This window comes from Monodelphis domestica, chromosome 3 (assembly GCF_027887165.1).
Source record: "Monodelphis domestica isolate mMonDom1 chromosome 3, mMonDom1.pri, whole genome shotgun sequence".
In the NCBI taxonomy this organism is placed as follows: Eukaryota; Metazoa; Chordata; class Mammalia; order Didelphimorphia; family Didelphidae; genus Monodelphis; species Monodelphis domestica.
This window is the reverse complement of record NC_077229.1, coordinates 68,763,125-68,788,188: the sequence shown is the minus strand read 5'-3', so window position 1 is coordinate 68,788,188 and position 25,064 is coordinate 68,763,125. Positions and strand designations below refer to the sequence as shown.

Here is a 25,064-nt window from a genome sequence, read left to right as displayed (position 1 = left end):
AGAACAGTGACACCTGGAATAATGGTCATGATCATGATAATTTTCACCACAATAACTAGCATTTAGATAGATCTTTAAGGTTTACAAAACATTTTTTCTCATTTGAATAACATTTGTAAGGCTCAGACAATTGGGTATCTTTCCCTTCTGTACAGCAGCAGGGAGCTTCAACTCGAAGACCTTCACCATCAACTTCACCATCACCAACATGTTTTACAAAACCAAGATGGGTCAAAGGGGTTCCAGCACATTCCGTGTTGCTGAATTTGTCCTGCAGCACCTGGTGAGACCCGCCCTCCCCTCCCCCTCTTCCTCCTTGCTTCCATGCTGCCTTCCTCATCCCTGGGTATACAGACTTCCTCTAGACAAGTACTCAGAAGTTCCCTTCTCTCTTTTTGTTTCCAGTTCAAGGTATTGTTTGAAAGAAGCAGCCTTGGCTCTCAGTATTCTGGATGCAGTGTGACCTTGCTGAGGTGAGAATCTTGAAAGCTCAAATAGCAGGGACCATAACATTTCCATTTGACAAAGATCACACACAGGCTGCTTCTTCTTCCCAATAACAATTCCTTCTTTTCCAAGCTGTAAAGGATTAACCCCTCCCCCAACCAACAAGCCATTAGAAATATTGTGGGCACCTTCTACCCTTTCCCTGGTGGAGAAAAACTTCTTTTCCCATAAGTCTTCCAAAGACAAGGTTGTAAATTTAATCGCTTTAACTTTATAACTCCACGTGAAAGAAATAACAAAGGAGGCACAGAGTGCTTAGAAAATAATTGATTAGATCATATCAACATTCACTGTCTCTATAATCATAGGATTATAGAATGGAAGCTTAAAGAGATAGTAAGGCCATAAGGACCACTCCCTTCATTTACAGATGAAATAACGAAGACCCAAGGAGATTCCAGTGACTTTTCCAAGATCATAGATACTGTCAGATCCAGAATTTGAACACACAGTCCCTTTGATTTTAAATCCAGTGGTCTTTCTACTACTCTAAAGAAATTACTGAAAGTAATATGATCCCATACACACTTGTAAACATAGATGTGAGTGAATTTACACAGCACTGCCAATTTCATTGCAGCAGATCAGAGTGCTGAGCTTTCGATCAGGAAGACCTTAGTTCAAATTCTCTCTGAGACTCTTAGCAGCTGTGTGACCCTCAGCAAGTCACATAACTTGTCTTAGTCTCAATTTCTTCATCTTTAAAATGAGAAGGTTGGTTTTGATGTCTTCCAATGCCCTTTTCAACTCCCAAACTACAATTCTCTCCAAACCATTGTTCAAAGTGGGTCACTTCTTTCAAGTGTGTTTTCTGAATAACTAAATTTCATTAATTAAACCACTGGTGTCAAACTCAAAAGGAAACAGAGGCCACTAAATTGTACATCAACATCCCTGGCTCCTGCATATTGACTCATAAAACTATCCATATTTATATATTTCATCATCAACACTTTAAAATTAGAGAGGAACTACTACACTTTAGTCTTGTTCAGGTGATTTTTCAGGAAGGGCCATGTTTGATATCTCTTGTCTAAATCATCAATTTCTAGGTCTATGAATAATGGGAAAGCAACAGGAGTGGAGGTTATATGTTCTTATCAGGAATTTTTCTCCATCTCTGTCTTGGACAAGAAGAAGATTTACCAAGAGCTGAGTCAACAGACTAATGGAATAACAAGGCTCGGAGGTTATATTCTAGATGAGGAAAGCCTCTATGTGGATGGTGAGTAGCCTAAATTGGGACATATATCTTTATTTCTCTAGGTGGTTCCATTTCCAGAAAACAACCCACCTGCCCCAAAATATTCTTACCTTTTAGACCACCTTCATCTTCATGATTTTTTTCTATCCCTCCTGGTAGGCTGGCCTTCAAAGTGGCGACAAAATATAGAGATATGGGGGTTTACTTCTAAAGATCATAAGTGGCTGGATTTTTCTTAGGCTCCTTAAACAAAGATGTATGCCATCAATCTCCCTCTTGATTGAGGAAGTTCCTTGAATGATAAAGTGCCATTTTACCAACCCTGTGGGCCCCAGAACATCTCTCCAATGCTTCCTTCAATGTTTGCCCAGATACCCTACTGAAAGATTTATGTGTATTCTCTCTCTCTTCCTCCCTCCCTGCTCATCTCTCTCCTCTTCCCTCAACCATTACTTTTCCTTCTCATTTCATTTCTCCTTCATATTTTCTCTCTTTTTTATTCTTCTCTTTTCTCTATTTCCCCTCTCCCCTTGTCTTCACTTCTCTTCTGTCCAATTCTCTTCCATTCTGTTCTCTTCTCCTCTCCTCTCCCCTCCTTTCATATCTGTTTCACTGACTTCTTCCTTCCCTTCTTTTTCTCTTCCCTCCCCTTAATCTCTCCTCTCCTTCCCTCTGAATTTCTTTCTTCCTTCTCTTTTTCTTCTCTCCTCCCCAACTATAGGGTATAACCCCCAGATGCCAACTCCCTCCACAAACAGTGAGTTTTCCATTTCTTAATTTCTCTATTTTCTGGGAGATTACAATGAAAAGTATATTTTGAACTTTTTTTGGAAGGAGGGGAATAGGACAGAGGGGAAAAATGGGTTTGGGAGTTCAGAATGAGGTATACTTTTAGAAATGGCCAACATAAAGAGACCTTCTTTACTCATCTAGGCATGTGGGTTATTTTGCTACTCTAAACATATCTAAATTGTTCAAAAAATTAAAAAATTAACCCAACAGGACTTGGAAAGCAGGTTACCTATATCCCCTTCTTATTCAATATTTAGAGTCAAACCTTGTGGTCTTTATAACCTTGGTACACAGAAGGCATCTCCAAGCATTTCAGGGATACTTGTGCCCATCCTCCATGATCTTCATTCAGTAATGTTGGCCAATGTTTTTCTTTTTTTTTTAAATTCAATTAAAAATTTTTTTTTGTTACAATACTCACTTTATTTCCCTTCCTCCCCTCCACTCACCCTTTTCCTGCAGGCAACTTGCAATTTCATTCAGTATTACTTGTGTCCTTGACCAGAACCTATTTCCATGTTGTTGTTTGCACTAGGATTTGCAGGTGTTTGCAGAACCTATTTCCATGTTTTTGTTTGCACTAGGATGTTCATTTAGATTCTATATCCCCAACCATATCCCTTTGACCCATGTATTCAAGCAATTGTTTTTCTTTGGTGTTTTTACACCCACAGTGTTTCCTCTGAATGTGGATACTGGTTTTCCTCAAAGGTTCCTCTGAGTTGTTCAGGGTCATTGCATTGCCACTAATGGAGAAGTCCATTACATTTGATTGTACCACAGTGTACATTGTACACGGTGTCTCTATGTATAATGTTTTCCTGGTTCTACTCCTCTCACTTTGCATCAATTCCTGGAGGTTTATCCAGTCCCCATGGACATGCTATTCCTTTCAGCATTTTATGGGTGAGTTCATTCCATTCTCATTCAGAGTTATGAGTACCAGCTGTGTATTTCGCAGCATTTTGATTTCTACTCCTAGTCCTGCCTTTTCTTCTTTCACTATTTCCTTCTACACCAATGATTTTTTTAATCAGTCCCATTAGTTCCCACCCTCATTTTAGTTCCCTTTCTACCCTCTCTCTCTTTATTCCCCCCTTATTTTTTACTGTCTTTTTAAAAATACCCCTCACCATCTCTCTCCCTTATACTGCTTCCCTCACCACCAGTCTGTTTGTTGCCCTTCTACTCCCCTATAGGGCACGAATCTATTCTCTGGCCCAATGCATTGGATAACAATCCCTCTTTAGGTCAATTTCAATGCACGTAAGATTAGAGTATTTCCTATCTCCAACCTTTTTACCTTTCCAGTGTATTGATGTTTTCCCTCCTCCCACCATGAGCTTCTTTGTGACATGTAAGTTTATTATTCCCTTTTGTTTCTTTTCCCATTTTTTTTAATATTAACCTCTTTTTAGCTGTATTTGTATATATATACACACATGTGTATGTATTTATGCATACATGTATCTATATACCTATTTATGTCTTGCTGTTTCATCCTATACAGTTTGTCACTGTTCCCTCTAAGTGTCGTTCTTCTAGCTTCCAGGGAGATAACAACAGTTTTTAAGATTTACCAATGACCTCTTTTCTTATAGGGATATATCATTTTAACTTATTGAGTCTCTTAAAAAAAAGGTTTGTTGTTGTTGTTCTTTTTCCCTCTTTTTTAATTACATTTTGATGATTCTCTTGAGTTCTGTGCTTGGACACCAAATTTTCTGATGAGGTCTGATCTTTTCTTTACAAATTCTTGGAATTCTTCTACTTTGTTGTATAACCATACTTTCCCCTGTAAGAATATAGTCAATTTTGCTGGGTAGTTGATTCTTGGTTGTAGACCTAGTTCTCTTGCTGTCCAGAATATCATATTCCATGCCTTTCAGTCCTTCAGTGTAGATGCAGCCATATCCTGTGTTATCCTCACTGTGGTTCCATGGTATCTGAATGACTTCTTCTTGGCAACTTGTAATATCTTTTCTTTGGTCTGATAGTTCTTGAATTTGGCTATAACATTTTTGGGTGTTGTCAGTTGGGGATTAAGTAGAGGAGGTGATCTGTGTATTCTTTCAATCTCTACTTTTCCCTCTTGTTCTTCAATAATTTCCTGTAGTATTACGTTCAGTCTTTTTCTTTTGTCATGGTCTTCTGGTAGACCAATGATTCATAAATTTTCTCTCCCTGAAGGATAATGATTCATAAATTTTCTCTCCCTGAAGGATTTTCTCAATCGTCTGTTTTGTGAATGAGATGCTTCACATTTTCCTCAATTTTTTCATACTTTTGGGTTGGTTTTATAGTGTCCTGCTGCCTTGTGAGGTCACTTAATTCTAGTTGTTGTATTTGTTCTTAAAGACTGAAATTCATCCCTGGCTTTTTAATCATCCTTCTCCTTCTGGTCTGATTTTCTTTGGAGGTCATCTTCCATCCTCTGTGCCTCATCTCTCATCTTCTTTGCCTCATCTCTCATCTTCTTTGCCTCATATTTCATCTCTTTTGCCTCATTTTCAAGCTGGTTGATTTTGGCTTTCAGGACACTATTTTCTGTTTCCAGATGACTTATCTTAGTTTTTAAGTTCTTTTCCTAATTGTCTTCAGCCTCTCTTAATTGTGTTTTGAATTTCATTTTGAGTTTTTCCAAAGCCTATATCTAATTCACTTGGATTTCTGATTTATCATTTTCTGATCGCTCCTCCTCTGTTCCCATTTGCTCTTTGTTTGTTGCCTATATAGAAGCTGTCTATTGTAATTTATTTCTTCCTTTTCTGTTTGCTCATATTTACCCCTTCTTTACTCCCAGTATTTGTCTGTGCTCTTGATCCTCTGATTTTTTGGTTTTGGGGTTTTCTGTCAGTCTCCCCTCTTGGAACTTTGATAGATGATCTCTCCATGCAGTCTGTGGGGGAAGGGTGTTGGAGCTTGGGCTTCTCTGACGACTGAAGAATTTTGATGGGATTAAGTTTAGCTGGGTTGGCCTGGATGTGCTCTGAGGCCAAAACTTCCTGGAAGTTTGGAGCAATATAGAGGGTCTCCACCTCTGTGACCAGGCTGCCAGCTCTGAAATCCCTCTCCAGCTCCTTCTCCACTGCCTGTGTTCCATGCTCTGAACCTGGCATAGCCCTGCCCGCAAAGTCCACTCTCCAGACAAGTGCCTTTGCCCGCCCAGAGGTTCCTGCTGCTGCTGGAGGCTTAGTGCTCTAGGTTGTGGGGAGGTGTCCTGGGACCTTCCTTCTGCCTTCCCCTTAAACCCAAGTGTTCTTGAATTCTGGCTTTTGGGGGGCATACTTTTTGTATTGAATCCAGCTTGAGGATTTCTTGGCTCTGTCTTGTTTTTAGGTTTGATTTTCGGTCCCTTAGGAGCAATCAATTTGTGATCTGTAAAGGAAGGGTTTTCAGAGGTCTGACCTTTTGCTGCTTCTAAGCCACCATCTTGACTCTGCCCCCAGAAATGGCCAATGTTTTCAATAAAAATGTTTTCATTCTTCCCTACTTCAATAATTACACTCTTGAACCCTGTCTCTTGTTCAATCATTATTATCCTCTGGGGCTGAAGATAGGACATAAGTATAAATATAAATGTAAATATAAATAAATATAAAGCAGAAAATGGGAGAGGATGGGAGAAATGCACGTGTAGGTGTCTGGTATGACAAAGAATGTAATAATCCTTTCTCACAGGGACCCTGTATTCTAACAAGGGTGACAACAACTCCAGAGATAAATCTAGGTAGAATAAAAACAAAGAATGTCTGACCCCTTTAGCAATAGCTGACACTGTCTTTGTGTTACAGACAGATCTGTCCCACTCCCACTGAGTCACATTTTTCTTCTGCTAAATTCTTAAATTTTCTAAGGAAAGAAAGATGCTTCACTTTGACCTTTTGCTGGCTCTGCCACTGCCAAATTTGATCTGAGGTGTTATTTTATATTGTTAGGATGGAAACATTAGGAGGCTTCAGCTGGGTAGCTGTTGCTAATCTACCATCTTGCCTCCAGCTTATTCACATAATTCTACTTTGTAATGTATGGATTCACACTATTTTATAATTCTATAGTTATTTTGAATGGGTTTTGTTTTTCTATATCTTCCTGCTTGATATTTGTTGGTAAAACACAAACAATTGTGGATTATTCTGTTTTTTAAAATATCTCAAGACTTAGTTGAATATTTTAATTGTTTAAATTAATTTTAGTTGATTCTGTAGGGTTCTTTAAGCAGGCCATCATATCATCTGCAAATACTGATCACCCCCCCCAAATACATATTTCTTCAAAGTATTACTGTAGCTTCCATTTCTAGAATTATTTCTAACATTAATGGTGTTAATAGATTTCCTAATTTTACTCCTCAGAATTTCATTGGACAGACCCTTAAAATTTCTCTGCTATATATATTGCTGACTCTTCATCTTAGCTAAATGCTATTTACCTCCCATCTTTATGCTTGACCTTCAGTTCACTGAGCTACCCAGCTGCCCCTGAGTGGAACATCTTTTAAACATGTGACTGTAATTATTTTGCTAATTCTTTATTTAGCATTTTTTTGTATCAGAAGGGATAGTATGCATAGTCTTGAATTTTCTTTCCTTTCCTTTGTCTTTCCCTTTTGTAGGTATCAAGACTTTGTAATAATAATAGTTTCAATAGAATTGCATATTTCTGATAATAGTTTATGTAATATTGGGATTTATTTTTTCTTTGAAGGTTTGATAGAATTTACTTGCAATTTTATCACTAGAAATTAAAGAAAATTATTGAGAGAATAGCAGGAATGGCTTCACAGAAAGATGACATTAAAACTCCAATTTTAACAAAATTGGATAAATTTAATCATTTCATAGTGGAGTACATGAATGGCTCATTCCACTCGTAGAAAAAAAGTGTGAGGATTCTTTTTGGCACCATAAGAATTTAACAACTTTATAACCATTTAACCCCTTTCAATTTCCTGTTGGGTGAGAAAAGGGAAGGAAAAATATTGGTTATTAAATAAGTAATAAGTAGGTAGAACCCATTTCTCATCATTGGAGTATTCTAGAAGAAGAATATACAAATATGGAAGGAGTTGGGGGAGCAGGCATCACTTGAACTTCACTCTCCTCTGAATAGACAAAGGAGGGTTGAATACTTATTCCCATCTCCTGAAACCCCAACACTGAATTGTGCCTTTGCATTCAACTCAGCAGGGAAAGAGGGAGAGACAGAAAAAAGAGATAGAGTTCTCCTGGTTCTGCTCCCTTCGCTCTGCATCAATTCCTGGAGGTTGTTCCAGTTCCCATGGAATTCTTCCACATTATTATTATTCCTTTGAGCACAATAGTATTCCATCACCAACATATACCACAATTTGTTCAGCCGTTCCCCAATTGAAGGGCTTCCCCTCATTTTCTAATTGTTGGCTACCACATAAAGCGCAGCTATAAATATTTTTGTACATGTCTTTTTCCTTATTATCTCTTTTGGGTACAACCCCAGCAGTGCTATGGCTAGATCAAAGGATAGACAGTCTTTTAGCACCCTTTGGGCATAGTTCCAAATTGCCCTCTGGAATGTTTGGATCAATTCACAACTCCACCAGCAATGCATTAATGTCCCAATTTTGCAACACCCCCTCCTGCATTCATTACTTTCCTTTGCTTAGCCAATCTGCTAGGTGTGAGGTAGAAGGTGGCACTGTAGCTACTTCAAGGATCAATAAAGGAGCTGAAAAAAGCTCATCCATTCCCTTTCCTACAAATCGAGAAGATATTCCAAATGCTTCTGAGGCTATGACTCCCAGAGGAACAAGCCCTTCCTCTCTGTGGCCAACAGTGATCACAGAGACTTCTTTTCATTACTGGATTGGGTTTAGGTCTGGATGCTGTTAACCAGCCTGAGCTGTCTGAAGTACAAAGTCCACTAATCATCACTGAAGTCTCCCAGAAGAGTGATGCAGGATTCCCATTTTCTTCTACTGCAATTGAGGTGACTAGAGCAATGACCATAACAGCTTCCACTCTGAGCTCAGGATTGGGTGAGAGCCAGTCTTCCATAGGCACCATTTCAGGAACAGAGGCCATCAGAGACTCTCCCACCTTGTTCTCTCATTTGGAAGGCACTGGAACACATGCCACTAGTCCTGAGATTCCATTGATCAATGGACAAGCACTGTCCACTCTGCCAACAGAGACATTATTTGAAATGGGCTCACTTACTTTTGTTTCCAAAATGACTTCTGAAGTCACTGCTTCAGCAGCAAGGATGAGTCTTCAAGTGTTTGGCAGTCAAAGCATGTCTATCCTGGAGGCGAATGATGCCCTAGCAGTAGGCACTGGCCCTGCTGTGACCTTTCATTCTCCAATGTCAAGGGGCACAGCTTTTAACAGTATGGATGTAGATGTGGAAACTGTGTCAAGATTAGCTCCATGGTCAGTCAGCTCCTCATCACAAGTAGAATCCAGTTTTCCAAATTTGGTTTCGACCACAGGAGATGGACCCTCCTTGGGAAGAGAACCTCACAATTGCATCCATGAATCTCTGAGCCCAGGGCCAGGCTCCTTTCCTGCTTTAAGACCCCCCATGACCTGGACAAGCACAGCTTCCCTTGACACTGCTACTTCATTGGAGGACCCAGGGCCAACCTGCCTGACTCCAGAGACTGAGAGAAACCCACAGGCAACACCAACTCCAGCTATCACCCTGCCTCCAGCCAGCACACTGGAAGTTTGCACAACTAAATAAACTTCCCAGGGAGGGAATTGGGGTGTGGCTAGGAGGAAATGGGGAGTGTCTGTCCAGGGAGAGTCAGTTTGTGCCTTTCTAAGGAGAAGGGTCTTCCTCCTAGGTCCTTCCTCTTTTTAGCCTTCCAATGGGCCACTGTAGGGACTTTTTCTTGGCTCTATATCTGTTGAATTAGTGTCATCTCTCCAGGCTCCTTTATCTCCCTGCAAGGGCAGATTCACAATCCTTGTGCTAAAGTGGTTCTCCTCTTCTTATTGATGAGTATTCTGATTCCACTCAGTCTAACTTATGTAGGGATTGTCCATCACTGAGTCAGTGCTTTGAAGGGGAAATTTTTTTTTATTCATTCTATGACAGAAAGTCAGAGAAGCCATGTATTTTTGGTCTCAGCAGTTAGTAGCAACAATGTACTTTCCTTTGGGAGTCCACTAATAAGGATTTGACTGAGCTCTGTGTTCTCCCCTCCTCTCTTCCTGTAGCTGGTGATGCTGTGGTGGGGCCAGTCACACCAGCCCAAGGTCATGGAGCACCAAGACTCACAGTAGCACTGATAAGGAGTCCCCTGACTCCTGTGTCTACTATTATTCCCACAGGTAAGGTACCTCCTCTCTGTCTCTGTGTTGGAAGTTTACCCTTTTTAGGGCCTTGTTTCCCAGTCTTACAGAGGAAACATGAAATTATTTTAGAGATCAATCCTCAAGAACTCTTCTGAACCTCTGATTCTTTTCTATGTACAGCCTGGAGAAGAGGAGTTTTAGAGGTAGGAGTGAGGTTCCCACTGCTAAGGTCTTTAAATAATAAATCTTAGGCATGAAGTTGGAAAGAACCTTAAGAAGTATCAGGTATTGTGTATAGCCTCTCATTTTACAGATATGGAGACTGAGGCCTAGAGAAGTAAAGTAATTAGCTCAGGGTAATTGGATATGACTGGAAGGGATGCTCAATGGCCATCTAGCTGTACCCATCCTCTTATATAGGGGAAAACTGAGGCCCAGATAGGTTAAGTGGCATGCTCCAGGACACAAAAGTAGAAAGAATCAGAGGTGAGATTTGAATCTAGGATGTCTTCTTCCAGAGTCATTGTTCTTTCCACTCTATTATGTAGTACTTCAAGGTCAAGAAGAGAGTTCAGGCCTAGCACCTCCCACTGAATGGCTAAGGCTCTTTCCACTTCAGGGAAGGTTCCTTCTATGAACTCTCCAAGGGTAGAGAATCTGTTTTTAAATTTTTATATTTATATCCTCAGTATTTAGGACAGGGCTGAAAACACAATAATCACTTAATCAATGGTGATTGATTGATTGCTTTGATCTAATGGGTACATTGGTGAAATCTAGTTTATTAGAAAAAATTGTCTTCAAAACTTATCTCTTAGACCTACCAAGTGTTTTGTTTTCCTATGGAAAAGAGAAGGGGAAGGGATTAAGCATAATGTACTATATGACAGGCATCATGACTAAGCATTTTTTAGAAATATTTCATTTAAATCATATAACAAACCTAAGAGTTTGGTGTTATAGTTAGCCCCATTTTTCAGATGAGGAAAACAGTGGCAAGCAATGACTGACTGATTGACCTTCCCAGGATCATACGGCTAATAAGGTCTTAGATATGACTTGAACTGGGGTCTTCTGAACTCCAGACTCAGCACTCTCTCCACTTTGTCATTTAGTTACTTCTATGGTCCAAGCCACAGAGGTCCTAGTGTCAATTGACAGGAATGGAGACAGACCCAAAGGCTCTGCTCTAGAGCAATGAACTTTGGGTATGGTGAATGATGCAGATATGGGCAAGTCACTTCTCACATCTCTGTGAGCCTTGACTTCCTCATCTGCAAAAGAGGATAATAGTTGTAGGAACTTCCCTTTCTCATAAGTTTCCATGACCTTCTTCCTTACCTTTGCATAATAATTCACTTGGACCTTTGATGATGAATCACACTTGGGCCCACTCTTTTAGTGCCAAATCCCAGGGATTTACCTCTAAGTCTTATCCTTTCTGAGGCATTGTTTTCCATCCAGGGATGCTTCATGGTCCCTAGATTATGGATTGGTTCCTACACATTAGCTCTGTGATTCCTTTGACATGGTCCTGCTATGCTATGTCCTCTGAGTTTTTCCAAGAACTCCTGTAGCCAGGAGATCCTGGAATTATTCAGTGGTCAGAACTGGAAAACTGGACCTTTCTGATGTCATTGTCTCCACATAGCTCCTGGAAGCCCATCAACTTGGTGGAGGAGGTCATGTTTGGAGCTGTAGGTGTGGTTAGAGATGAGGATGAGGAGACAAATACCTCTAGATGATCTTATGTGAGGAATGGGGGCAGACCATCAAGCCATTTTCTGGACAAGAAACTTCAAGGAAGGGAAATGTGTCCCATGTACCATAACATCCCATGAGCATCCTTTTATTCATCTGTGACTGCTTTTCCTCTTTGAATTAACTTATTGGTAGTAAGCCAATCTGAACAAGGCGTGTTCAGGTATCTATTTCCAATAGAAAATCACCTATGCTATTAGAGAAGCTGTATGTCATTCAGCATTGCTAAGAAATCAGGTCATGTAGCTTAATAGCCTCTGATTGTTGCTTTTTGTCTTTTAAAACTTTGACTTTAATAAAATACTAATTTAAGTCAAAGATATTATATTTTCCCAATTACATCTAGTAACAATTTTCAATATACAATTTCTGAAATTATAATTTCAAAATTGTCTCTCCCCTTCCCTTCTGTTGTCCTGCCTCTTGGAGGAGATGTAAGTAATTTGAAATAGATTATACATGTATTATCATATAAAACATATGTCTGTATTGTTCATTATACTAAGAGAACATTCATATAAAACCAGAACCGTAAAATAAAACTGTTCATAAACAAATGTGAAAATGAGTATGCTTTGATTTGTAACTGAATCCCATATTGCTTTCTGTAGAGGTGGAAAATAATCCTTATCCAAAGTCCTTCAAACCTGTCCCAGATTGCTGTCTTTCTGAGAGTAGCTTAGTCTTTCACAGTTGATCACCTTAGAATATTTCTGTTACTGTGTACAATATTCTCCTTGTTCTGCTGATTTCACTCTGCATCAGTTCATAAAGATCTTCCATTATTTTTCTGAAATTATGCTATATATCATTTCTTATAGCATAATAATACGCCATTACAACCATATACCCATTTAGCCACTTCACAATTGAAAGATATTTCCTCAATTTCCAATTCTTTACCACCATACAAAGAGCAACTATAAATATCTTTTTTTGTACAAATTTTTTTTGTACTTTTTATTATCTTGTTTAGATACAGACCCAGTAGTGGTATTATGGGATTAAGGACTATGCACCAATTTTATAGCTCTTAGGGCCTCCTTCCAAATTGCTCTCCAGAATGGTTGACTCACTTCAGAAACCCCAACAACAATGCATTAGTGTCCTAATTTTGCCATATACCCTCCAAAATTTATCACTGTCTTTTAATGTCACCTGGACCAATTTGATAGGTGTGACGTGGTACCTTGGGATTGTTTTAACTTGCATTTCTGAAATCTAAAGTAATTTAGAACATTTTCCCAGATGATTAGTGATCGCTTTGATTTCTACACCTGAAAATTGCTTTTTCACATCCTTTGACCATTTGCCAAATTGGGGAATTACTTGTTTTCTTATAAATTTGAGAAATGAGACCTTTATCACAGAAATGTGTTATAAAAAATTTCCCCCAGTTTGTAGTTCCCCTTTAATCTTGGTTCCATTAGTTTTGTTTGTACAAAAGCTTTTAAAAATTCAATTGAAAATTATTTATTTTATATCCGATTATGCTCTCTGTTTATTGTTTAGTCATAAATTCTACCCTTTTCCTTTGGAGATCTTGAAGGTAAACTATTTGATTTCCCTAATTTAGTTATGGTATCACTCATATCTAAATTATATACCCATTTTGACTATATCTTGATATAGGGTGTGAGATACTAGTCAATACCTAGTTCTTGCCATAAACTTTAATTTTTAAAAAATTATCTTTTTTACTTATAGGTAGAAAAAAATTTCAATTTTCAAATTTATTTTATTTAAACAATGTTTCCCATGTTTAGATATTTCATTTTCTTTCCTCCCCTCTTCCTTCCCCATCCCAGATCCAATAAGCACTTCCACTAGGTTATATAGATGTTATCATTGATAAACACTTCCATATTATTCATTTTTGCAATAGAGTAATAGAATAAAACCCCAAACCACAATCACATATCCATATAAACAAATAATTAGTCATTTGTTTTTCTTCTGTGTTTCTATTGCCACACTTCTTTCTCTTGATGCAGAGGGCATTGGGATTGTCTTGTATTAGCAAAATCCATTACATTGGATTGTTCCATAATGTTTCACTTTCTGTGTATAATGTTCTCTTGGTTCTGCTCATTTCACTCTTCATAAGTTCCTGGAGGTTCTTCCAGTTGATATAGAAATCCTCCAGTTCATCATTCCTTACAGCATAAGTAGTATTCTATCACAATAATATACCACAGTTTGTTCAGCCATTCCCCAATTGAAGGATGACCCCCTACATTTTCCAATTTTTGTCACAAAGAACACAACAATGAATACTTTTGCACAAACATTTTTAATTTTTATCTCTTTAGGGTACCAACCCAGTAGTGGTATTTCTATATCACAGGGTATGCATTTTTTTAAAGCTCTTTGGGCATAGTTTCAAATTACCTTCCAGAATGGTTGGATCAATTCACAACTCCATCAGCAGTGCATTACCATCCCAATCTTGCCACACCCCCTCCAACACTTATTATTTTCCTTTACTGTCATATTGGCCAGCCTGTTCAGTGAAATGTGTTACTTCAGTGTTGTTTTGTGCATTTCTTTAATTGTGAGGGTTTTAGAACACTTTTAATATACTTATTGATAGTTTTGATTTATTTATCTGAAATCTGTCTATTCATATCTCTTGACCATTTGTCAATTGAAGAATGGCTTGACTTTTTGTATAATTGATTTAGCTCCTCATAAATTTTCTAAATCATTTGATTTTTCAATAAGAAGCTTCATGTTTTCCTGTTTCTTTTTTTTATTCCTTTGATTCTGCTTTATTTTTTCTTGATTTCTCATGAAATCATTCATTTCTAGTTTCTGAATTCTAACTTTATGGCCTGATTTTCCTTCAGCAACTTTTGGGTCTCCTTTTTAAATATTTTCTTGCATTGCTTTCATTTCTCTTTACCACATTTCCTTTGCTTTTTAAAGTTTTTGGGAAGTCTTTTTTGAGCTCTTCCAGAATGTGCTCAATCCATTGTTTTCCTTTGGATGTTAGGTATGTTTGCTTTACTTTCACTGTCCCCTTCTGTGTCTGTACCTTGCTCTTTGTCTCTATAAAAACTCTTTAGAGTTGGGTGCTTTTTTGCTGATTTTCTCATTTTCCCTATCTATAAATAGGCTCTATTTTTTGGGAAGTTGAGGTGCCCTCTTAAACTTCAGTCCTTCCTTCATGATATTCTCAGTTTATTTTCTGGGTTTTGGACAATTTCATTTCTTGGAGGATGGTGTGATAGCTCATGTGCTGAGAGCTCTGAGAGCCCCCTCCACCCTGCTGATCCAATTGACCCTTGAGATGATGATAGGTTGCCTTAGGCTTAGGTGTAAGCTTTTGCAGTCTGATCAAATTCTAGCCCTAGGTTTAGTCTCAAGTGTTTGGTCTCATTTTGTACTTGATCCAATCAGGCACACCCTTGATTGCCCTGTCATGGAGCATTTCCATGAGTTTTAGGCAAAAAGATCAGCCACCTCAAAACTGTGAACTATGCCCTAAACTGAAGCCTATACTTGTACTCCTGGCTTCATTCTGGGTCAACACAATTTTGAGCCCATTTCAGCCCATATTTCCCTGGGATGAGACTCCAGACTAATTAGGTTTGAAATTTCAAGGGCATGAGTTGGCTAGGACCACTGTTTGCCCCACGCAGGATATCAGGGTCTGAATGTTGGCTTGATCTTAGGTTCTGAACCTGGGACAACAGATGTGAGGTGGAGATGTGTAGCTTGCCTCTGAATTGCTCTTCACTCCTTGCTATAATCTTGCCAAATGAGGTATCCTCTCACCCCAGGGTCCCAGATATTCTCTGCCTACCTTTGAGGTTTTGCTTTTCTTGGAAGTTTTTTGGTCCTGTCTCCTTATTGGTTCTTTGGCTCCTGTATTCATTTTGTGGTGATATTTTGATATCAGTTGGAGATGATTCTCATGTTGGATTGGAGCTTCTCTGTTCTACTCTGCTTTATTGGACCCACCCATATAGAAACAATTTTTGACAATTGTTTTCTGATATTTTAGCATTCAGACTTTCTTTCTCTTTCCTTTTCCCCACCTCCAGGAGGCACTAAATAGTCTCATAGAGGTTCTATAACTGTTTTCATGTAATACGTATTTCCATATTGCTCATGCTATGACAGAAGAAACTTGTCAGATAAAGAATAAAAAACACTTGAAGGAAATGAAGATGGCATTATTTGCCCTGCAACCAGACTCCAGGAATTTCTTTTTTGTTGTGCATAGCATTTTTCATCAAGGGCTCCAAATGCCTTTTAGAAAATGTGGCCCTAGAATGTTTTCTCCAAACTCTTTATTCACAGTTTGGCAGTCCTTGTTTTTTTTTTTTTTGTTTTCCATTTCAAATGATTAGCTTCTGACTGTATTAGACACTGATCTGGGAAAGAGGATTAGGGTGGGGTACTTAGGTAGCATGGTAGCTAAATAGTTAAGATCAATAAAATGTGGTCCAGCACCAATTTAATCTCAGTAGCTGGGTGGAAGGTGGATGGGAAATGGTGGTGAGTGTGGAAGCTGGTAGATCAGTTAGGTTGTAACAAGAGTCCAAGCAACAGTAGGTATTGGTTGTTGGATTAGAGTGGTAGCCACATAAAGTGGGGAGAAGGGGACAGATGAGAGAGATGATATGAGTATAGAATCACTGAGTCAAGGCAAGCAATTGACAGAGAGGGGTGAGAGAAAGGGAAGAGTCAAGGACAGTAGTTAAAGTTTGGGTCCAGGACATGGACGGGATAGTGGTGTTTACTTTGTTAAGGTGTGTGCCCAGAGATCAGATGTGTGGATTTTTTCATCCTTCCCTTATAGCAAGTGGGAGACCAAGACTGGAAACTTTTACTATGAATTTCACCATAAACAACACTCTGTACACAGAAGATATGGAACAGCCATACTCAGAGAAATTCAGCTCTACAGAGAGAATCCTCCATCACCTAGTGAGTCTCTCACTCTATCTAGTCAGAGGTTGCCTTTCTCAGCCCTTAGGGATGGGGATCCTGTTCTGTTCTATGCATTTATTTACTCACCCCTTTCCCTCTTCTGTCTTCCAGCTCAGAGGCTTGTTCAAGAACAGTAGCCTGGCTTCTAGCTATACTAGGTGAGTGCTGACCTCACTGAGGTGAGAGCCCCTGGAAAGACTGTACCCCAAAGGTCCAGAGTCCCTGCTTATCTCCACTGGGGCTGGCTTGGTTCTGCCCTTTTTTGCTTCTTCACCTCCTAAGCTGGATTCCCAAGGAATTGATCCATGCATGTTACTACATATCTTGGAAGGGAAGAGGAAAGGAATGAGCATTTACCATGTATCAGGAATTGTGCTAAGCACTTTACAAACATGATCTCATTTGATCCTGACAACCCTGTGGAACAGATCATACCCTTTTATCAACATGCTCATTTGACAGTTGAAGAAAATGAGTCAAACAGAACTTAAGGGGTTGGTCCAGGGTCACAAAGTTGTAAATGTCTAAGACCAGATTTGAACCTGGGTCTTTTTGACTCCAGGCTTGGTGCTCTATCCACTACACTATCAGATCCTTGAGGAACATTAGATGCCCCTGCTTGACCTTAAGCTGGAGATGATTATTGGAAGAGAACCGAGAGCCCAACAAGGCCAACCCCTCCCCCACTTTCTTTTATAGATGAAAGATACAATAGAGCTGGACAGAAACTCAAGTTCAACTTCTTCATCTTAAGGGAAACAAAACTGAAGGCCCAAAGATATGACAGAAACAAGAATTAAAGCCCTGATTTTAGAAATTCAAATTCATTTCCTCTTCTGGTATTTTTGGTAAACATTCTTATAAAGTGGAGTAAGGTCTTGACTTGGAGTCAGGGGAGTTTGGGTTGAAATCCCACCCGAATAGTAGCTATTAATTCTATTGGGCAGGCCATTTACTTCTCTGAGCTTATTTCCTCATCTATAAAAATAGACACTTTGATTCCTTACTTCATTAGGTGACCGGGTAAGTCCCAAATCAATTAAAAAGGCATTCATGCAAGGCATCCCCAAAGTCTTAGTGTGATTTGAAGGTATTAAAGCTTTTGGGAGATCATATAAAATGCTTTAAAGTCTGCAAAGCATGCACATATGATCTCATTTCTTCCTAAATAACCACCCTGTGAGGCAGATTCTAATTTTATCCTGGTTTTAAAGACTAGAGATTAAATATTTGTGGAACCATCACTAATGAATCTAGTGAGATGGATTTAAACACAGACCTCTTGATTCCAAGTCCAACTCTGCCCACTAAACCATACAAGAAGAACCTCAGTATTCCAGATTCCAGCATACCATCTACTGTGCCATTTCCTTTATTATCTTTAAAGTATTATAAAACACTGCCTAATTCTCTCCACTTCCCCAACACCTACTTGGTCTTTTCCCAGACATGAAGAATCTCTTTTCCTCTTACTCTGTTCCAAAACAATGTTGGAACATTACAATACTGACTCTCCCAAGGAAACAGCATTAGTACATAGAACATACAGTTATGGAAAGAAAAGAGTTTACTGGAAGCACTGATAACCCATTCTTGGGGTAACTAACTCGATCTTGTCTAAAAGCATCCTTCCCAGGAGTTTTCAGGCTCCCTATCAATGTCTTCCCCTAGGCCTGTGAAGGATGGGGAAGCCACTGGAGTGGATGTTGTATGTGCCCATTATAAAGACCCCAGCAGGCCTGTCCTGTACCACGTGAAGGTTTACTTGGAGCTGAGCAACCAGACCTATGGCATCATCAGGCTCGGCCCCTACACCCTGAACAGCGACAGCCTCTTCCTCATTGGTGAGCAGCCTCATTTTAGACATGCATTTCTATTTCCCTGACTCCTTCCCTTCTCAAGAAATGGTCAATTGGCCAAATTTACACTTTCTGTGATGTAGAAATTCACAACCTGGGTTCCAGGGACTCATTTAAACAATTACCTTCTGTCTTGGATTTCATTTTAAAGCAGAAGAGCAGTAAGTGCTAGGCAACTGGGGTTATGTGATTTGCCTAAAGTCACACCACTGGGAAGTATCAAACCAGGTTTGAACCTAAGACCTCTCATCTCCAGTCTTGGCTTTCTATCCATTGCACCTCATCCCTGCCAGTCCATGAAGTTATTTAAAAACAATTAGATAATCTTAAGATAGAATGGGTTTCCTTTGTATCATTTTTGTTTTATATATTTGGAATGTGATTCTGAGAAAGGATCCATAGTCTTTGCCAGACTTCCCAAGGAGTATGTGACACAAAATAGGGTAAAGACCATCACCCCTCTACAGAGCCAATTTGATTTCTGTAGTTTCTACTCTTCCTGTCAGTTTTAATGACTTGAAATGTAGGATAAGACTAAACTAAAATAGAGAGACCATGAAGTGAGACCTGGTGCTGAGTCTAGGCACCGTCTACTCCTAGTGATGCCCCAGTGCTCCCCCAAACTCCTCATCAATTGCTTCTCCTATTTCTTTCTCTGTCTCTGTCTGTCTGTCTGTCTGTCTGTCTGTCTGTCTGTCTGTCTGTCTGTCTGTCTCTTTTCTCCACAGGTTATAATGATAAACATTCTGGGACCATAAGCAGTAAGTATTCATTTTTTTATTTCTCCCTAAATAGAAGGAAAACAATCACCCATTTCACCTTGGACTTTGGGAAGGAGGGAAAAAGCACAAGGGAATGAAATTAGTCAGGGAAGAAACTTTCTCTCTTCCTTCCATATTCATGGCTCAGGACTGAGTACAAAATTCAGGCTAACAAGCAAAAGAGATTTATTTCTACAGTACCTCAGAGAACCTAGCAGTTTTCCCTACCCTTCAATTTCCTTCATGATGGATGACTTTAATTCATGATGATTTTATTCTCAGTTACTTCAGTAACCACATTTTCTCCAATCACCTCTCTTGTTCCATCATCATTCTCCAAACCAACAGTAGGAACCATCTGGGTCTCTACTTCTATTCCTCAAATATTTCATTTCCATTAGATAAGAGCACTGGATAGGTAGAGAGAGGAAAGGGAGGGGTAGTAGTCTACTGACTGGCAGAGCAGGAAGGCCAGGCAGGCTGCTGCTGAGAGTGAATTCTTGGGCTAGAGTATCTAAAAACCACCTATGGGTATTCCCTTTTCCACCATTGCATGGGGTAATTGCTTTTTCTTGCATATTTCTACAAAGCCAGAATACAGATACATCATCCTCCTTGTTTTCCCTAAATTTGACATTCTATCTTCTAAGTTGGTGTCTTTGCATGGCATTTCCAAAATTCCTGAAAAACATTCCCACTTCCCCTCCTCCTCTGCCTTGTAGAATCCTCAGCTTCCTTCAAGACCCAGTTCATGTGGCACCTCTTACAGTGAGCTTTCCCTGATCCTTCTTAGATGTTAGAATAACCATGTATATATTTTTCCTCTTAGGTGCTCTGTCTTCTCATAGAATGTAAGATCCTTGAGGGCAAGACCTCATTTTCATTTCTTTTATTTTTTTGTATGTTGAGGGCCCAGTACACTGTCTAGCACAGAACCAAAAGCTACTAAATATTTGTCAATTGAAATTAGAATTTTTCAAGTTCTTCAAAGTCTGTCAGAAGGACTGTATCCCATGTTAGCCCAGCCTGGACAAATGGCAGATTTAATAATTACCTTAGTGTTCATTTGCTGTTTCTTGATTATAAGTGTCCTGGAAACTCAAGCGTACATTCCCAGTCATGACTCCTGTACCCCAAATGTTCTGTTGGGAGACCCATGAAATTAGCAGATTGATCCAGGGCTGCTCTTGAAGTACCCAGTTATGATTCCAAAGATTAATGTGAGATTTGAAATGGTTGAGGTCTTAAACTATAGTGATTAAAATAGTGGAAGATATAAATTGTGATAGATATAAGAGAGGGTGAGTAAATTTGACCACAGAAATATGTTTCAGTACAGTGTCTTGGGTTTAAAACCAAATATAAGGTGGTCGCCACGGAAATATTCCCAATTATTCAAATACCCAAGTCAATTGGGTTTTATAGAGATTTTAATTAACAATAGAATGAGTAATCAAAGAAAGAGAGAGAGAGAGTAAGAAAGGAATAAGTATGAAGAGCCTCAAGCCAATATGGCCTAGACCTGAGTCTTAAAAGAGAAATGAGTCAGTTTTTTATAACTCACCATAAGATCTGTCTAAGTAAGGAATTCTAATGACACCAGGCCAGCGTCCTTCCTCAAAGAGTCTTCCAGCCAGAGATTGTTTCAAAGGGCCTCTCCCAAGAGCCTCCAGAGCTCCTACCGCAGAGGGATAGAGCCCCTCAGAGGAGCTCCTCAAGGAGCTCTCCTTCAGAATGAGAGTCAGAAATCGAGATCCTCAGAATGAGTCTTCTCAAAATGAGCTCCCTCAGAATCAGATCCAGCTCTTCTCTGAGCTCTTATTTATACAGGCAAAATCTCCTATGCCACCTCCCCTAAGTCCTTACATCTACCAATCACTGTAGATGTTTCTAAAGGACCGCCCATTTTGAATTCACAGCTGAGTAGTTTTAATCTCTTTAGTAAGTCAAGAAAAAAATGCTGCTGTGTCGACAAATTTCATTAGAAACAACCTCTGAATAAGTTATCACCCTTTTAGGTTTAAGTAGTTTACAAGTTGCCCCACCTTTACAGGTACTTAGTATCCCATTGTATCAATTCTAAAACAGTCATGACTCAAAGAACTTCCTGTCCCTTCCATAAGCATGTATCAAAGTAGTTTTCATTGTTCTCAAGGAGCTCTCTGTCCTAAAGCAGTCCTAAGTAGGGTGGAGTAGGGATATTCCCAAGGCAAGGAGCCCTCACATTCAAGTAGAATTCTCACTATCTGCCAGGGAATTTTTTAAAGTAGAAGATTCCCCAATGGGGGAAACCCCTAACATTCATAAGTCTGAGAAATTTTGAGGTTTACATTAAATGATAACCAACAACATAACACACAGAAGGGAGTTTTATTAACGAAACTGCAGCTTGGGGCTCAACACTAAAAATGGCTGGCCCCGAGTCTGGGACTTGCAGGCTTATTATACACTTTTGTGGTAGTGAGAGTGCAGAGGAATTCCTGGGCTAGGGGGAGTGAACAGGAACTCCTGGGGCTGGGGTCCTTATCAGTTCCTAGCACATTCCAGGGTATAGTCACTGGTTCTTCAGTAACTTGACTACAGGCGCTCTAGGGGGTCAGGGAAGGGGAATACAGGGTTTGGTGACTTGCCTGAAGGGAGTCTAGGGGCCAGGGTGTCAGGGAAGGGCATAGGAGCTGGTTCTTCACTCTGACCTTGGTTTCATCAATCAAAAAATAAATCAACAAACATTAATCAAGTACCTACTATATGCCAGACATGGTGTGAACTGTGTCTTGCCAGCATTTTTGGAATTATTTCTAACATTAATGGTGGTAATAGATGTCCTTATTTTACCCCTAATTTCATTGGACAGACCTTTAAAGTTTCTCCTCTCTCTCTATATTGTTGGTTCTTGGTCTTAGCTAAATTCTCTTTACCATATCAAGGAAACATCTATTCCTCCTTAGGATATTACATGTTTGTTAAATATTTGCCATTTTCTGTGAAAGTGTTTACTGCATATATTGTTGTAAGATTTTTATTTTTGTTGTTAATCTGTGGTATTATTTTTATAGTTTTATAGTTTTCTTGAACCAACCTCCCATTCCTAGACTTAATATATTCCAGTATCAGTGGAAACTCTTTTTTAAATTTTTTATTTTTTTAAAACCCTCACCTTCTGCCTTGGAGTCAATGTTGACTCCAAGGCAGAAGAGTGGTAAGGGCTAAGCTATGGGGGTCAAGTGACTTGCCTAGGGTCACACAGCTGGGAAGTGTCTGAGGCCAGATTTGAATGTAGGACCTCCTATCTCTAGGTCTGACTCTGAATTCACTGAGCCACCCAGCTGCCCCCTGGAAACTCTTTTTTTTTAAATATTATTTTATTTGGTCGTTTTCATACACTATTCACTGGAAACAAAGATCGTTTTCTTTTCCTCCCCTCCCTTCCCCCCCCCCCCGCCTTTCCCTCTCCCATAGCCGACGCATGATTCCACTGGTTATCACATGTGTTCTTGACTCGAACCCATTTCCCTGTTGTTGGAGTTTGCATTAGAGTGTTCATTTAGAGTCTCTCCTCAGTCTTATCTCCTCCATCCCTGTAGTCAAGCAGTTGCTTTTCAGCGGTGTTTTTACTCCCACAGTTTATCCTCTGCTTGTGGGTAGTATTTTTTTTATTAGATCCCTGCAGATTGTTCAGGGAAATTGCATTGATACTAATGGAGAAGTCCATCACCTTCGATTGTACCACAATGTATCAGTCTCTGTGTATAATGTTTTCCTGGTTCTGCTCCTTTCGCTCTGCATCACTTCCTGGAGGTTGTTCCAGTTCTCATGGAATTCCTCCACTTTATTATTCCTTTTAGCACAATAGTATTCCATCATCAACATATACCACAATTTGTTCAGCCATTCCCCAATTGAAGGGCATCCCCTCATTTTCCAATTTTTGGCCACCACAAAGAGCGCAGCTATGAATATTTTTGTACAAGTCTTTTTGTTCATTATCTCTTTGGGGTACAGACCCAGCAGTGCTATGGCTGGATCAAAGGGCAGACAGTCGTTTATCGCCCTTTGGACATAGTTCCAAATTGCCCTCCAGAATGGTTGGATCAATTCACAACTCCACCAGCAATGAATTAATGTCCCCACTTTGCCACATCCCCTCCAGCATTCATTATTTTCCATAGCTGTCATGTTAGCCAATCTGTTAGGTGTGAGATGATACCTCAGAGTTGTTTTGATTTGCATCTCTCTGACTATAAGAGATGTAGAGCACTTTTTCATGTGCTTATTAATAGTTTTGATTTCTTTGGCTGAGAATTGCCTGTTCATGTCCCTTGCCCATTTGTCAATTGGAGAATGGCTTGATTTTTTGTACAATTGATTTAGTTCTTTATAAATTTTAGTAATTAAACCTTTGTCAGAGGTTTTTATGAAGATTGTTTCCCAATTTGTTGCTACCCTTCTGATTTTGGTTACAATGGTTTTGTTTGTACAAAAACTTTTTAATTTGATGTAATCCAGATTATTTATTTTGCATTTTGTAACTCTTTCTAATTCTTGCTTGGTTTTGAAGTATTTCCCTTCCCAAAGGTCTGACATGTATACTATTCTGTGTTCGCCTAATTTTCTTATAGTTTCCTTCTTTATGTTCAAGTCATTCATCCATTTTGAATTTATCTTGGTGTAGGGTGTGAGGTGTTGATCTAAGCCTAATCTTTCCCATACTGTCCTCCAATATTCCCAACAGTTTTTATGAAATAGTGGATTTTTGTCCCAAAAGCTTGGATCTTTGGGTTTGTCATATACTGTCTTGCTGAGGTTGCTTGCCCCCAGTCTATTCCACTGATCCTCCTTTCTGTCTCTTAGCCAGTACCAAATTGTTTTGATGACCGCTGCTTTGTAATATAGTCTGAGATCTGGGACTGCAAGACCCCCTTCCTTTTTTATTTTTTTTCATTAATTCCCTGGATATCCTTGATCTTTTGTTCTTCCAAATGAACTTTGTTATGTTTTTTTCTAAATCAGCAAAAAAAAATTTTGGAAGTTCCATGGGTATGGCACTAAATAGATAGATGAGTTTGGGTAGGATGGTCATTTTTATTATATTGGCTCGTCCTACCCATGAGCAGTTAATGTTCTTCCAATTGTTCAAGTCTAGTTTTAGTTGTGTGGAAAGTGTTTTGTAGTTGTGTTCATATAGATCCTGTGTTTGTCTCGGGAGATAGATTCCTAAGTATTTTATTTTGTCTAAGGTAATTTTGAATGGGATTTCTCTTTCTAGTTCTTGCTGCTGAGCTGTGTTGGAATTATATAGAAATGCTGATGACTTATGTGGGTTTATTTTGTGTCCTGCAAGTTTGCTAAAGTTGTTGATTATTTCAATTAGCTTTTTGGTTGAGTCTCTAGGATTCTTTAAGTAGACCATCATGTCATCTGCAAAGAGCGATAATTTGGTCTCCTCCTTGCCTATTTTGATGCCTTCAATTTCTTTTTCTTCTCTAATTGCTACTGCTAGTGTTTCTAATACAATGTCAAATAATAGAGGTGATAATGGCTATCCTTGTTTCACTCCTGATCTTAATGGGAATGAATCTAGTTTATCCCCATTGCAGATGATATTTGTTGATGGTTTTAGATATATACTGAAATGACCCTTCTATTCCTATGCTTTCTAGTGTTTTTAGTAGGAATGGGTGTTGTATTTTATCAAATTTCTGCATCTATTGAGATAATCATGTGGTTCTTGTTGGTTTGCTTGTTGATGTGGTCAATTATGTGGATAGTTTTCCTAATGTTGAACCAGCCCTGCATCCATGGTATAAATCCTACTTGATCATGGTGGATGACCCTTCTAATCACTTGCTGGAGTCTTTTTGCTAGTATCCTATTTAAGATTTTTGCATCTATATTCATTAGGGAGATTGGTCTATACTTTTCTTTCTCTATTTTTGGCCTGCCTGGTTTTGGAATCAGT

The 25,064-nt window shown here is 39.2% G+C and overlaps 1 protein-coding gene across 1 annotated transcript in view; it reads left to right on the top strand.

The window, feature by feature from the left end:
* LOC103104521 (mucin-16-like) overlaps positions 1–25,064 on the top strand; it is a 125,382-nt gene that overhangs the window by 31,502 nt on the left and 68,816 nt on the right. Inside the window, exons 2-10 of the mRNA XM_056820593.1 lie at positions 156–283; positions 406–473; positions 1,560–1,732; positions 2,433–2,468; positions 9,706–9,819; positions 16,355–16,482; positions 16,597–16,643; positions 18,157–18,329; positions 19,073–19,105. Of these exons, the coding sequence (XP_056676571.1) occupies positions 156–283; positions 406–473; positions 1,560–1,732; positions 2,433–2,468; positions 9,706–9,819; positions 16,355–16,482; positions 16,597–16,643; positions 18,157–18,329; positions 19,073–19,105 (900 nt within the window). The remainder of the gene's footprint in view (positions 1–155; positions 284–405; positions 474–1,559; positions 1,733–2,432; positions 2,469–9,705; positions 9,820–16,354; positions 16,483–16,596; positions 16,644–18,156; positions 18,330–19,072; positions 19,106–25,064) is intronic.